This window comes from Petaurus breviceps, unplaced genomic scaffold (genome assembly GCF_028583685.1).
Source record: "Petaurus breviceps papuanus isolate PSGF00001 unplaced genomic scaffold, PetGlider_PUasm1.0 76, whole genome shotgun sequence".
In the NCBI taxonomy this organism is placed as follows: Eukaryota; Metazoa; Chordata; class Mammalia; order Diprotodontia; family Petauridae; genus Petaurus; species Petaurus breviceps.
Genome location: NW_027186473.1, coordinates 19481734 through 19495736, shown reverse-complemented (window position 1 = coordinate 19495736; position 14003 = coordinate 19481734). Strand labels below are relative to the sequence as shown.

The 14003-nt window shown below is 36.8% G+C and overlaps 1 protein-coding gene across 7 annotated transcripts in view; it reads right to left on the bottom strand.

Annotated features, from left to right (window-relative positions):
* Positions 1–14003, bottom strand: part of ADGRL3 (adhesion G protein-coupled receptor L3) — a 1002012-nt gene that overhangs the window by 100634 nt on the left and 887375 nt on the right. For all 7 annotated transcript variants that reach the window (XM_069105304.1, XM_069105298.1, XM_069105300.1 and 4 more), the window contains 2 exons: positions 10048–10257; positions 6865–7085 (listed from right to left, as the gene is read on the bottom strand). In XM_069105304.1, coding sequence (XP_068961405.1) covers positions 6865–7085; positions 10048–10257 — 431 coding nt within the window. The remainder of the gene's footprint in view (positions 1–6864; positions 7086–10047; positions 10258–14003) is intronic.

The following is a 14003-nucleotide window of genomic DNA, read 5'->3' as shown; positions in this document are numbered from 1 at the left end:
AAAGTGGTTTGCCTTTTCCTTTTCCAGCTCATTTTATAGGTGAGGAAACTGAAGCAAACAGGGTTAAGTGACTTGCCCAAGGCCACATAGCTAGCAAGTGTCTGAGGCCAGATTTGAACTAAGGGAGATATATCTTGCTGACTCCAGGCCTAGCGCTCTATCCACTCTGCCATGCTACTTCTTGGAATGAACCAACAGAATCTATTTAAATCTACCTCATGTCTATAGTTTTGTGAAATAGTACATATAACTGTCCTGTGAGGTTTTAGTCTGGCTACCTCTATAATGTTTTGTTTGTTTTGCTTTTTGGAGGGGCAAGGCAGGGTGATTAGGGTTAAGTGACTTGGCCAAGGTCACACAGCTAGTAAGTGTTAAGCGTCTGAGGCCGAATTTGAACTCAGGTCCTTCTGACTCCAGGGCTGGTGCTCTATTCACTGGGCCTCCTAGCTACCCCTACCTCTGTAATGTTAAAGAACTTTACTACTGAACCTATAACTCAAAACATTTCCTATCAGCTTTTGTGCTGAATGATAAATTGCTAGGAGAGATTATCACTATGACAGTCATTATACAACAAGTTAGCATTCTTGCAAAATTTTTTTCTAATTTCTTTTTTCCTGATTGTTGATATATTAAAAAAAAACTACTGCCCCAATTTATCTGTCTTTATGTCAAAGAAAGCAAAACAAAACAAAACAAACCATCAAAATAAATGTGTTTATAATCACACATGAAATTCCACACCCATAATTGAAAGCTCACTGATATAAGGAATTCACAATTTGGCTTTTTTGCCAATTCACCATCACTGGTTTGTCAAATAAATCTTTAAAAATGTTAAGATTTTTACTACTTGTCAGGCTATAACCAAACATACTTATTTTGATATGCCTTCTTAAGATATGTGTTTCATTCTATGGGTTCTGTGTATTGAGGAGGGACTGCATATGAAGGATTAAAAAACTCTAATGGAGTATTGATAATCTTGAAGAAGTTCTCAAAATGAAAACAATGGTTTTTAAGACTGTAGAAAATACTGACTTGGGTAGTTAATTGTGTGTGTGATATATCTTTCTGTATGAATACCCTCAAGAACCTTAGTATAGGGCTTGGTTAAACAATATCATTTATAATTTCATCGTTAAGTGATTAGAAATTGTTTAAAGCTTTCTCCACTGTCTACTTAGCACCTCTTTCTGGCAAAAATATTTATACTAAGTAAGAGAAGGACTTGTCAAAGTGAAAAAAATTACTGGGGACTTTTAAAGTGGGGGAATAGTAAAGGTGAGGCTAACCCTCTCAGACCAGAACATCTATCTTTTATGCAACTGAACCAGGAGGCTAAAACTAAATTTAAGACCCAATTGATGATTTATTTCTACTATTAGATCATAAAACTTGCTTTCAATTATTTTTAAGAGCTTGAATTTTCTTACATTGCTCAAAGAAGGTCTGAACTATCATAAATGTTCATGACCTAACATATTTCTATCTGAAAACCATTATCAGCTTTTCCAGCACCACTTTTGAAGCCCAGGCTACTCTGCAGGCTTTGGATCCCCTGCCTCATCACAGCTGGATTCTTTTGTCTTTTTTTTGGTACATTTAACATAGGTTGGAGAAAATAGGTATATAACAGAAATGTGAATGTTTCTGATATTAAACTATTCTGCATTTTAGGTAATGTCGGGTAATCAACATTTAGAGGTCGTGATTAGTTTTAGATCATAAAACCAAAGTGATTAGTACATAATTTCGAAATCTATCTAGTCTAAACTACTGCTAAAAATCAATGCCAGCCTTTTCTATAATTAAGCTTATGATAATATCAGTATTGAATGATTATTACTGAGTGTCAAGATTCATGGTAGAGCAAGACAGAGTAAGGCATGCCAGTAAAATACATGAAAAACAAATAAATTAAATGGAAACAAATGGAAATTTTCCACAGTATAATTTGGACATGTGGTCCATTAACAGAGGATTTAAAAAAAAAAAAGACTCTATTGAGTTCCTAAGTTGATCTTTTTTTGAGATTTGATTATTGTGAACAAATGTTATTCTAAAATGAAGTCTATAATGTCAGTAATCCTAAAAGCCTTATTTAAGCAAATATAAAAAATAGAGAAAAAAAATCTTCTGCCTGCATTACAAATTGATGATAAACTAAGTACCTTCTCAAAATCAAATTATGCATGCTTTATGTTTCATTCCTTGCACATAATAATCAGCTCAACTGTGCTAATAGTATTACATTGAGAAATACATCACCATCCATCAGCCAGATGGAAGAGAGCTACCTATCTCTACATCAAAGTACCATTTATCCCACCTGCTTACCCAAGACTCCCTCCTATCTGAATCTTAGCTATATCCTCTTGTGTGATTCACTCCCTTCCTAAGACATAAATTATTATTAAGGGTTTCAGAAATGAAATAGCATCATCATTAATATGATGAAGCACACTTAAGTCCATTGGACAGGAAAACCAAGTTCAAAAGACCAAAAGATATAGAGATAATACTCAACTTAATAGGGTTTTACAAAATGACACAATTGTTTTTATTGTTTACAGCTTAAAAGGCTTTGTGTTGAATGTTCTGTTTATGAGTTATAGAATTTAAAACAGAAAGAAAAAAGAACATAATCATTAAGTTCTTAAAATACACAACAACCTCCCAGACCACAAATGTTTTCAGTAATAGCACTAGCAGGAATTCACTAAATATTGGCTGAAAAACTTGCTTTGAGTTAGGAAAGTTCATAGCATATATCAGGCTATGGAATTGGCATGTCTGCCTGAAAATAACAAAGAACATAAGAAGATAATATTAATGAGGGGACATGTAAGTAGGAGACTGAAATAAGAACAGAGCCATATGGAGAAAAGAGAGTGGGAAATGCCACATGGCAGTTGGAAAAGAATAGGAAATGAGAAAAAGAAGAGATCAGGAGTAGACATATAGGTTTAATGGTGTGTGTGGGAGAATAAAGAGAAAAAGGGAAAACAACACACAACTTCAGAGAGAACATTTAAAAGACATTTTAAAATTCATTGGCCTTACTTTCCTACTAAGTAAATAACCTTCTTAGATCTTTGATGAAAACACAGTCCATTCAATTCAGCTTTTTAAGTAAACACAATTGACTGAGATTCTGACTAATGTTTCTCTTTCTTCACCTGTTTCTAATATCGGGGCATCAGCAAAACACAGAGAAGAAAGCTGTGTTGGCTAAAATCCCAAAGAGCAAAAACTTAAATTGTTTTTCATTTATTCTGAAGATCTTTCTGCTGACAATTTATTGACAATGCATACATGAGAAATAATTGAATTGCTGCATTCTTTATGACTGCCTGTGATAGATAATGTTAATGTTATTTTCTCCCATTCTCTCTCTCTCTCCACCTTCCTTTATCTTGAATCTATTTTGCCTCTCTGTCAGGGAGAAATTATAATGGACAAAGTGAACTGTTATTAAAGTTTGTTCTAACTTTAGTCTGGGAAATAAATTAACTCCAATTCTAACACAGCCTTAACTGCATGAAGAGACCAACTAGCTAGAGAGCAGGATATGAAGGCAATCATGGGCAAATTTTAAGCATGTCAAGAAACTGTAAATGACTGATCACCTACAAATGTCTTTCTACTCTCCAGGAAAGGGCTTCTTAATAGAAAGAAAAAAAAATGACTAAGGAGAAAACAACTCAAGTGACTTGGAGAAGAAGCATAAAGGAATAGAATGAGCAATGGATTTGGAATCTAGGAAGACTGTTTCTTTTTCTGTCCTATTTTTGACAAAGTTTTACTAGCTATATGTCCATAGGCAATAAAAGTCTCAGAGCCCCAGTTTTCTTATGTATAAAATGGGGATAATTATACCTGTAAGTATCTCCCTCACACCATTGTTGTTGGGAGCATCAAATGACATATATAATGCATTTTACTAATCTTAAAGTGCTAAATAACTAGCATTTGCTACTAAAAACTGATACACTTGGAAAATGGACCAGAAGCAGAAAATCAAGTGCACAGTTTGCTGCATATCCTTAGGGGTAATTACAGTTGTGTGTTCTTAGTGACTTAAGTGCCTTGTTCTTCATCTCTCCATCATCATTGTAACCTTAAAGAGCAAGATACGAAAAAGAAAGTGGTGGTTGTGCCATTCTGTTTCCAATGTCTAGAGTACGCTTGCGTCCTCCATTCCAACTATGACCTTTTTGACTTCCTTTAAGTCCCAACTAAAATCCCACCTTCTAGAGGAAGCATTCCCCAACCCCTCTTACTTGCAGGGCCTTCCCTTTGTTTATTATTTCCTATTTTCCTGGATATAGTTTGCTTTTTATGTATTTGTTTGTTCCGTCTACTGTACTGTAAGTTCTTTGAAGGCAGAGACTGTCTTTTGCCTCTGTGTATCCCTACCACTTAGCATAGCGTCTGGCACATTTATCAGTCATGCTCAACTCTTTATGAACTGTTTTGGAGTTTTCTTGACAAAGATACTGGAGTGGTTTGCCATTTCCTTTTCTTGCTCAATTTACAGATGAGGAAACCGAGGCAAACAGTGTTAAGTAACTTGCCCAGGGTCACACAACTAGTAAGTATCTGAGGCCAGATTTGAACTCAGATGATGAGTCTTCCCAACTCTAGCCCTAGTGCTCTATCCATTGCATGTCCTAGGTACTCTATCAGACACATAGTTGGCACGTAATATTTACTGATGGATTGATTGGTGATAAGATTTTATGAACTTAATAAAGCTGGTACCCAGACAACAGGGGTGTGTGTGTGTGTGTGTGTGTTTGTGTGTGTGTGTGTGTGTGTGTGTGTGTGTGTGTGTGTGTGTGTGTGTGTGTAGAAAAAGAGAATAGGACAGGGAAAAAATGAAGAGTAGAGAATATAGAGAAGGTTCAAGATATTGGCCAAGAAGTTAAATACTGAAATTTATTTGAAATCAGGTAGAATTTCATCTTAATCTCATATTATATTATGTTCTCTATTTCTTTCAAGTATCTGTTACTCCACTATGTCTTCCACAGCTTTTCTTCTGCCCCAACAATATAACAGACTTTAACGACTTACATAGAACTTCAAAGTTTATAAAGCTCTATCTTTGTGACAATATTGTGAAGGAGACAGCACAGATGTTATTATTCCTATTTTACAGATGGGGAAACATCTGTAAAAGCATAGACATAATAACTTGCTCAGGATTATACATTTAATAACTGTCAAAGCTAGACTCTGAGCCCAGCTAGGCTTTAATTCCAAGGGTTCTTTCTTCTATGCCAAGCAGCAACCCTGTGTTTCTATCCTTTAACTTCACTAATACCCTTTCCACCACCGCATCTTGTTTTTTACCAAGCAGATTTAAAATTCACTTTATGTCCATGAGAATAAGGAAAATCTTGCCATAACATGGTCTTGTCACTTAATAACTGGATAGTTCTGAAAGTAGATATGCCAAAATTTCATCAGATTTAGAAAAATATATAAATTTGCCACACTTTGCTCATGGTGATTGCTGAATAAATATTAACCATGGCATATGAATATTATCCCAAGCCAATTTGTTACTTTCTCCTTCATCATGATCAACATTACTTACTCACTCCAATCTTTTCAAAAGAATAATGTTCAGATAAAAGCAGTCTGAGGACATTTTTATTAATAAGATTACAGAAAAATCATTCTCAGCTTATTTTTGGCATTCAGATAGAAATAGACTTCAGAAAAGTCACTCAGCTATTATTATCAATTTATATTTAATGTTCTGTTGACTCTTTCAGAGGTTTGGATAAAATATCTGTTTTGTGGTTGGATAAAAGTATTAGGATGTGAGTTTATCTCCTTTGGGTTCACAGAAAGTATCCTTGGGACAATTACAGTAGCAGACAGGATAACAAGAATGACATATACCTTATCGTGTTCCCACATGATTCGATTTCATCTGCTATGTCCTTATAATTTGAAAACTTTTTGTTCCACAAAACTTGGAGATTATGAATATTTGGTACGGTGACCTCTATTAAAAACATTTCTGAAATTATGTTAGTTTAATGTTATGTCTAAGTTATTGTAAGGTCTGGCTTATGATCACTATGTTTGCTTTGTTTTTGTTCACACTTGTGATTGTATTGGTATTGGGAGTTCTGAGAGAAATTCCTTTTTATTCATGCAAACCCGCAACTATTCAGCTTATACTCAGTTGTCAGGGTCATAGAGAATGGAAGGGACTTGTCTGTTGTCACCTAGTCAGACTGTATGAGAGACAGAAATTGAATTCTACTCTTTCTGACTCTGTAGCCAGCTAGCTACTCTGCCACATTCCTTTGGTGTGAGCTACATTTAAGTTATATTAACTATAATGAATGGTAATGCTTCTCTGCTAGCCTCCAACCCTCTTTCCACCAAATCCTTGTATTTCTAAATGGAATATTTGCCAATTGTGTACATGGTCTTGAAGAGGCAAAAAGGTTTGTCAAATTATCCTAAAGTTCAATTATTCTCTTTTTATGCTTATTAATATCTGGGGGGGAAGGGGGAGAGAGAGAGAGAGAGAGAGAGAGAGAGAGAGAGAGAGAGAGAGAGAGAGGATGGGAGGGAGGGAGGGGATTAGAGCGAGAGGGAAAGAGAGAGAATGAGAATAAATCATGGGAATTGTTATAAGCCTTTTACTTTATAGTAAAAAAAATATGGACAAGCACTCTAGTATACTAATTTAATTACTAAATTTGTCTCTCTATTTCCTTTCTTTACATCTCAGACAATTTAAAGATGTTTCCCAGGGAGCCCTAAAGATTTTATTTCAACTAGTCATAAAAGAAGTGGGGGTCAGGGGCTAGGATGGCAGAGCAAACTCACACTTTATCTGTCCCATAACTCCTGTAGTCCACAGCTGCTGACACGGCAACGATGAGTGCTGGCATCCCATAGCCCACCAAATAGAAGTATTTTCTACGTGAATGTTCACTCTCAAAAACCTCCACCAACATGATGTAAAGCTGTACTCCTTCCAGGAACATCCAAGTGAAGGCAGCCAAGAAGAAGAAATGTAAGAGGGCAGCAAAGACTGCACAGGCAATCTGAGGAATAAATTAGATACATGGTTCACATGGAGGCAAAACAATTATCAAGAGAAATACATATGTACGTATCACACATAAGATGTATATATAGTCATATGCAATATATAAATATAATATAATAAACATGATATGATATAACTATAACATATATGTATATATACATATATAAAGATACAATTTTTCTGATCTGGGTAAGGCTTTAAAATAGAGGTATTGAAAATGAATTTTAGGGGGTGGCTAGGTGGAGCAGTGAATAGAACACTGGCCCTGGAGTCAGGAGGACCTGAGTTCAAATCCAGCCTCAGACACTTAACAATTACTAGCCATGTGACCTTGGGCAAGTCACTTAACCCAATTGCCCTGCCTTCCCCCCCTCCAAAAAGCAAAAAAAAAAATTTTTTTTTAAGAAAATGAATTTTAAATAACTGAACCATTCTTACTGCATTTAACATAAAATATTTTATGACTTATAGTTTTACAAATGAAAGTTAAGTCTTGCAAAAACATTCTAACAAGCGAGTAAAAAAGGGAACATCTGTGTTCTGATTTCTGAAACCTGCTGCCCATCAACAAAGACAAAGGCTAGAATGAAACATCTGTGCTCCTGCTACTGCTAAATTTTTAAAATATCTGTGGTATTCTTATGAAACCCATGGAAGAGGGAGGGTACCAGAGGAAAAATTCATCAAAATCAAACCTAAGAAAGTTTGTAGGACCAGAAGATGGGGGCAGGGAAGGTGTGAGTATTCATTAAGTCTAAGATATATCCATTATTCCACATCTGCTGAATTGACAGCTGAGGCACCAAGAACAAGAGCTTGATCAAAGTTCTAACAAGAGACACGAGCCATGAAATGGTTAGAGAAAGTGAGGTGATGACTGGGGCTTGGAAGGATATGTCAAGCTGAGATAGCTCAAAAGATATTAGTGGATGGTCATTATGGTAACTCCAGTCCTAACTCCAGGGATCAGTTAGAACAAGAGGTAAAAAGCTATTTCATTTAAGAAGTGGCTTTAACTAATGACCAGTAAGTATACTATAGGTTGTTGACATGGAAATAGACGTGGGTCAGCAGTGAGAATAAATTTTCTAGGGTGGGAGCTTAAGGAGGCACTCAAATTCAGCCTCAAACACTTTCTAGCTCTTATGCCCCTGGGCAAAACACTTTTACCTCTGCCTCAGTTTCCACATCTTTAAAATGGGGATAATGATAGCACCTACCTCCCAGGATTGTTTGAGAATAACATTTTGAGATAAGTTTGTAAAGGGATTTACAAACCTCTACGTGTTATATAAATGATGATGATGATGATGATGATTATACTATATAGTTGTCATGGCGAAGTTAGTACAGGCTGACTAGAACCCAGGGGAGAAGTCTTGGAACCCAGCCTAGAAAATCATCCTCTACCAGGCTCCCCAGACAAGGTCTAGCCTGGAATTAGAAACCTCAGATATAGACAAAATGAGTGCAGCTGTGACATTTGTACCCTTTCTCCTTGGGGGTTTCTGATTTTAATAGGTCACGACAATGCTTTAGGATACTGTATGCCACAGCCAGATAATTATTGCTGGCTCTAATAGTAGGTGATTTGCTCAGGTTATGAAATGATACGTTCGGGGGGGGAAATTAAAATGAGTAAGGTATAGTCACAATTCATACAGTCTTCCATGGCTTACTGGAATTATGTTTATAAAGGCATTAATGTCTACTCGTGAACATAAAAGGCCCCCAAGGCTCTTTTACTTTTGATTTTCATGATATTATTATGCCCAGTACTAATCCAAGCTTATCTACAAAAATGCAAATACCTTATCTAAAAGGGATAGTACATTTTATTAAAAGTCATTATCACATTAGCATGGATTTCTTCTTCAGTTCCCTCTCCTATATTAATATCCTGAGGGGGAAAAAAGGGACTAAGTATGTAATGCTAAAGGGAACTGGCAGGGAAAGAAATAATTCCCAAGCTTGGTAATATAGGAAGGGTAGGTTCTATTTAGCAAAAGGCAAAGTAGAAGAATCATAGGTGGTAAACATAGGCAAACTCCATCTCTGGACAGACAATCATTTCATCCCAATTTTTCATGATGCTCAATTTTGTTGATAGTGATTTTCAAGAAACAGTCATTTGTTAATACCCAGGTAAAGATAGGATCTGTCATATTGGGTTACTATGTGTAAGCTCAGCAAATATAAAATTCAAAGGAATAAACACATTTTAATAAGAGAGTGCAATAATAAGTTCTGGGAGAAAGAACACAATTTTCCATTTCTTGCTTTTTATACTTAAAATCTCAACTATCAATTTTTGTGATAAAAAACAGAATACTCTGTATTGTGGGGATCAGGAGGAGGAGAGCTGCATTTCAGAACTTTTAAAAGAAAACTTATTTTGATTGCTTATTCATACGTATATATTTTCCTGGGAAAGCTGTATCATTTATATGGGATAGTCAATTAAAAGTATAATGACTATAATCATATGTATTCCTATCATTAATCATGAATGTGTAATCACAGCCATGAATACAACACCATTTTACTGTGAAATATTCTGTAGATATGGACATATATACTAGAGAACAATATTAAGTGAATTCATTATTTTTAAGGCTCCTAAATCTCATAAGTTTTTTAAATCCCTCCCCATCCCACATCCCTTTTAGAAGCTCTTGTATGTATGAGAGAAAACATGTACTGTATCTTAAAATGTCAGTAAAGGTCTAATGGAAATCAGGTCATTGGCCAAATCTACTCAGAATGTATTGCCCTTCTTTTGTGTTCCCTATTCCTTGAGTTTTCCTGAAAATTCTGGTGTCTGCTGTTTCTGTTTTCTTGGTCCACTAAGTTGAATGGAACTTAAGTCATTCAACTAAAGTTGAAGAACAACACAATCCCAGTAAGCAAGGGGCAGAAAGCAGGTAAAACCAGTAACGCTATTCCAAGTGTCTTACTGGTTGGTCAGTTCGATTGATGCCAATCAAAAAGAGCAGCTCAGCTACAAAGAGGCTGATGCAGAGGTTTTTATGGATGGTGTTACGGTCACTCTGAAGGCCACGGAAAAAGCAGAAGGTGAAGATGCAGATCAGGAGGCAGACAAGGGACAGGAGAATTCCAACCCACGTAATCACATCCAGAAGAAGGTCATGGACTGCATCACTATGCTAAAAACATAATGGAGAAAAGGTCAGTCAGTCACCGCTTGTACATGATTTTAGCTATACAATCATACAGGATGCTAGTAGCTTAATGTTACTCCATTCATTAATTAACTTTCCCACAAAGGACCTCTAATAAGCAATTCTTCATTATCTGAGTTTTCTACTCACAGAATTCGAAATCCATTTTTAGTTCTTTTTTTTCTTTCATTTTTGTGCATTCAAATTGGGAAAGTCCGTGTTTAATTCAGAATCAGAAAATATGGAAGAAATCTTTTGGTCATCTAATCCTACTTTTGGACAGCTGCAATTCTTGGAGAAATTTTCCTTAAATTTGCCTCTTTGCAAACTTTACCCACTGTTTCTAGGTCTGCCTTTGGAAGCCAAACAGAACAAGTTTTTTTTTTTTCCTCTTTCATAATAACATCCATTCAAATACTTGAAAAACATCACTTCTTACCTCTGAAATTCCCCGTATCCAGGCTAAATGCCCCCAATTCCTTCAACTAGCCTTCATATAATCTGATCTTGAGGTCTTTCACTATCTTGGCACTTTCCTCTAGACACTCTCCAGATTATAAATCTTCTTTCTAAAACATATCCTAGACACTAAGATTATCTTAATACAGCCAAAGAGCTCATCAGCTTTCTTGGCTGACCATACTTGTAACACATGTTGAAGTTCAGTCCATTAAAAGCCTTGAGATATTTTGCAAATGGGCTTCTGTCTAACTGTATCCTTTTTATACTTGGGAGGTTAACTTTTTGACTCTTTTCAACTGTAAAAGTGTAAAAGATCCCACTGTCAAGCAGCCCAAAGTCTGATGTGGAGACAATATGCAAACAACTCTGTACAAATGCTCTATATACAGGATAAATTGGAAATAAAGGAAAGAACTAGAACTAAGAATTAAGAAAGTCTTCCTATAGATTGTAAGGTTTTAATTAGGACTTGAAGGAAGCCAGGGAAGCCAGGATAAGAGACGAGAAGAGAAAGCATTCCAGGTATGGAGGATAGCCAGTGAAAATGGTTGGAGCTGCGGGTACAAGGCCTTTTTTAGGAAGAGCAAAAAGGCTAGTGTCACTGGATGTGCAGGGAGTGTTTAAGGTGTAAGAAAACTGGAAAGTAGGAGGGGGCAGGTTATAAAGGTTTTTGAATGCTAAATAGAGGATTTTATATTTGTGGAGGTGACAGGGAGCCACTGGCCTTTAATGAGTTGTTTAGTGACATTGTTCGATTTATAGTTTAGGAAGATCACTTTGACAGCTGAGTGGAGGATGGAACAGAATGGAGAAAGGCCTGTGGTAGGGAGACCAGTAAATAAGTTATTGCAATTGTTCCCATACAAGAGGTTACGAGAGCCTACATGATGATGGTGGTAATGTCAGAAGAGAGATGAGGTTGTATGTGAGAGATGTGACAAAGGTAACATGGGCAAGCTTTGGCAACAGATTGGTGTGGGAGACAAGAGGGACTGACACCTAGGTTGTGAATCTGGATTACTCTAAGGATGTTAGTGTCTGAACGGTAATAGCCAAATTAGGAATATAGTGGAGGATTTGGCAAGAAATATAACAAATTCAATTTTAGTTGTGTTGAGTATAAGATATCTGTAAGATATATAAAAGAGATGTTGGGAAAGTGAAAAACAGAATTTGAAAACAGACTGGATGTGAGCTGAGTGAGAGTGAGAAAAATAAGGCTGATAATTAGCTTGTAAGACTGGTTGACTAGGAAGATGGTGGTATCTTCTATTTCCCTAGGGGAGTTTACACAGAATAGCTAAGTTTCCTTTTTCTTTTTTTAATTTTCATTTAAATTTTAAAATATTAAAAAAATACTTTGAGTGTTCAGGTTATTTCTTAAAGATGACTAAATATGTTCTATCAACTAAGTCCCTTACACTATGACCTGAACCCCAGCATTTCTGGATCACTAAAGTGCAAATATACATCCCCTCTTCCACAAAGATCACTGTTGGTGTTTTGTCAACTCATCCTTTTTTTTTTTTTCCAAATGCTTATTAACTTCTGGTTTACATCATTCATTTCCGCCAGATTTTGAATTACAAATATTTTCCCTATTTTTCCCCTACCCACTGCCCCAAAATAGCGGTCTCACAGGATATCCCCTCCTCCCATCTGCTCTCTCCCATATCTTCTCCCATACCCCCTTCAACTTTTCCAGTAGGGCATGGTGGATCTCTATGCCCCAATGCCTGTATATCTTATTTCCAAATTACATGTAAAATAGTATTAATAATTGTATTTATTTATTTTTAAACATTTGATTTTTAAACTTTGAATTCCAGATTCATTCCTTTCCTCCCTTGTCAGCCACCCTTAATGGGAAAATAAGGAATTCAGTATAGGTTATACATGTGTAGCTATGTAAAACATTACCATAGTAGATATATTGTAAAAGACTGACTATATTTCCCTGCCTCCTATCCCACCTCCCACTTGTTCTATTCTCTACTTTGATCCTGTCCCTTTTCAAAAGTAGGTTCTTCCAATTTCCCTCCCCCCCAGCCTGCCCTCCCTTCCATCATTCCTCTTCTCAGTCCCTTCCCCCCTAGTCTCTTGTAGGGTGAGATGTGCTATTTAGTGTGTATTTCATTCCCTCCTCAAGCCAAATTCAATGGGAATAAGGTTTTGCCTTTTTGCTTTCCTGTTCTTCCCCTCCATTGTAACCACTTTCCCTTGCCTCTTCTATATGAGATAGTTTACCCCATTCTGTCTCTCCCTATCTTCTCCGGTTATATTTCTCTCTCACCTCTTAATTTCACCTTTTAAGTATCATCCCTTCCTATTAAATTGGTCCTGTGCCCTCTATCTATATATACTTGTAAACATATATACACACATTCACATATGTATTCATATGCCCATATACCCTCCTATGTAGACAATGTTTATATATATATATATACATATATACATATATATATATATTCCCTTCAATTATTTTCATATGGAGAAAAGATTCATCAGTTACAATTAGGTTTTTCCATGTAGGAATGTAAATAGTTAAAATTGATAAGTTCCTTATGATTTCTTTTCCCTGTTTACCTTCTCAAGGTTCTCTTGTCTCTTGTGTCTAAATGTCAAATTTTCTATTCAACTCTGTTTTTTTTTTCATCAAGAATGCTTGAAAGTAGGGCGGAGTCAAGATGGCAGAGTAGAAGCACGAATTCTGAGCGGCTCTGGCTTCCACCTTCCCCAATCAATGTAAAAAGGGGACTCTGAACAAACTCTGGAGGTGCAGAACCCACAAAATGACACAGAGAAGCTGACCTCCCACTTAGGGCAGACCAGCAGGAATTGGCCAGAGCAGAGCTCTGGGAGCTGAGCCCAGGCCCACCCTGAGCCTGAGGTTTAAGCCCTAGGGCAGGTCTGACCAGCCACCAGCAGGAGGGACTCCAGATCAGCAGCAGCTATGGCTGTTTCCAGAATTATCAACACACAGATGGGAAGGACAAAGTGAGAGGTCAGGGCAGCCTGGACTTTGGGACCCAGTAAGAGGGAGTAAGGGAGCTTTTGCCCCTGGGGTGAGAAGCCACTGAGAAGCTGGCACAGCCATCCAGCACCACATGGCAGCATCAGCTCTTGGTCTACAGAGTGTAGGGGGACCAAGCAACGAGTCTGAGGGGTAATCGCTCTTGCTTTAACCTGCTTGGATCTGGATTGTAGTCTAGGGTGGAGGTCCTGGGGTGTGTGTCCAGCTTGCCAGAGCACGTGGAGACCTCAGA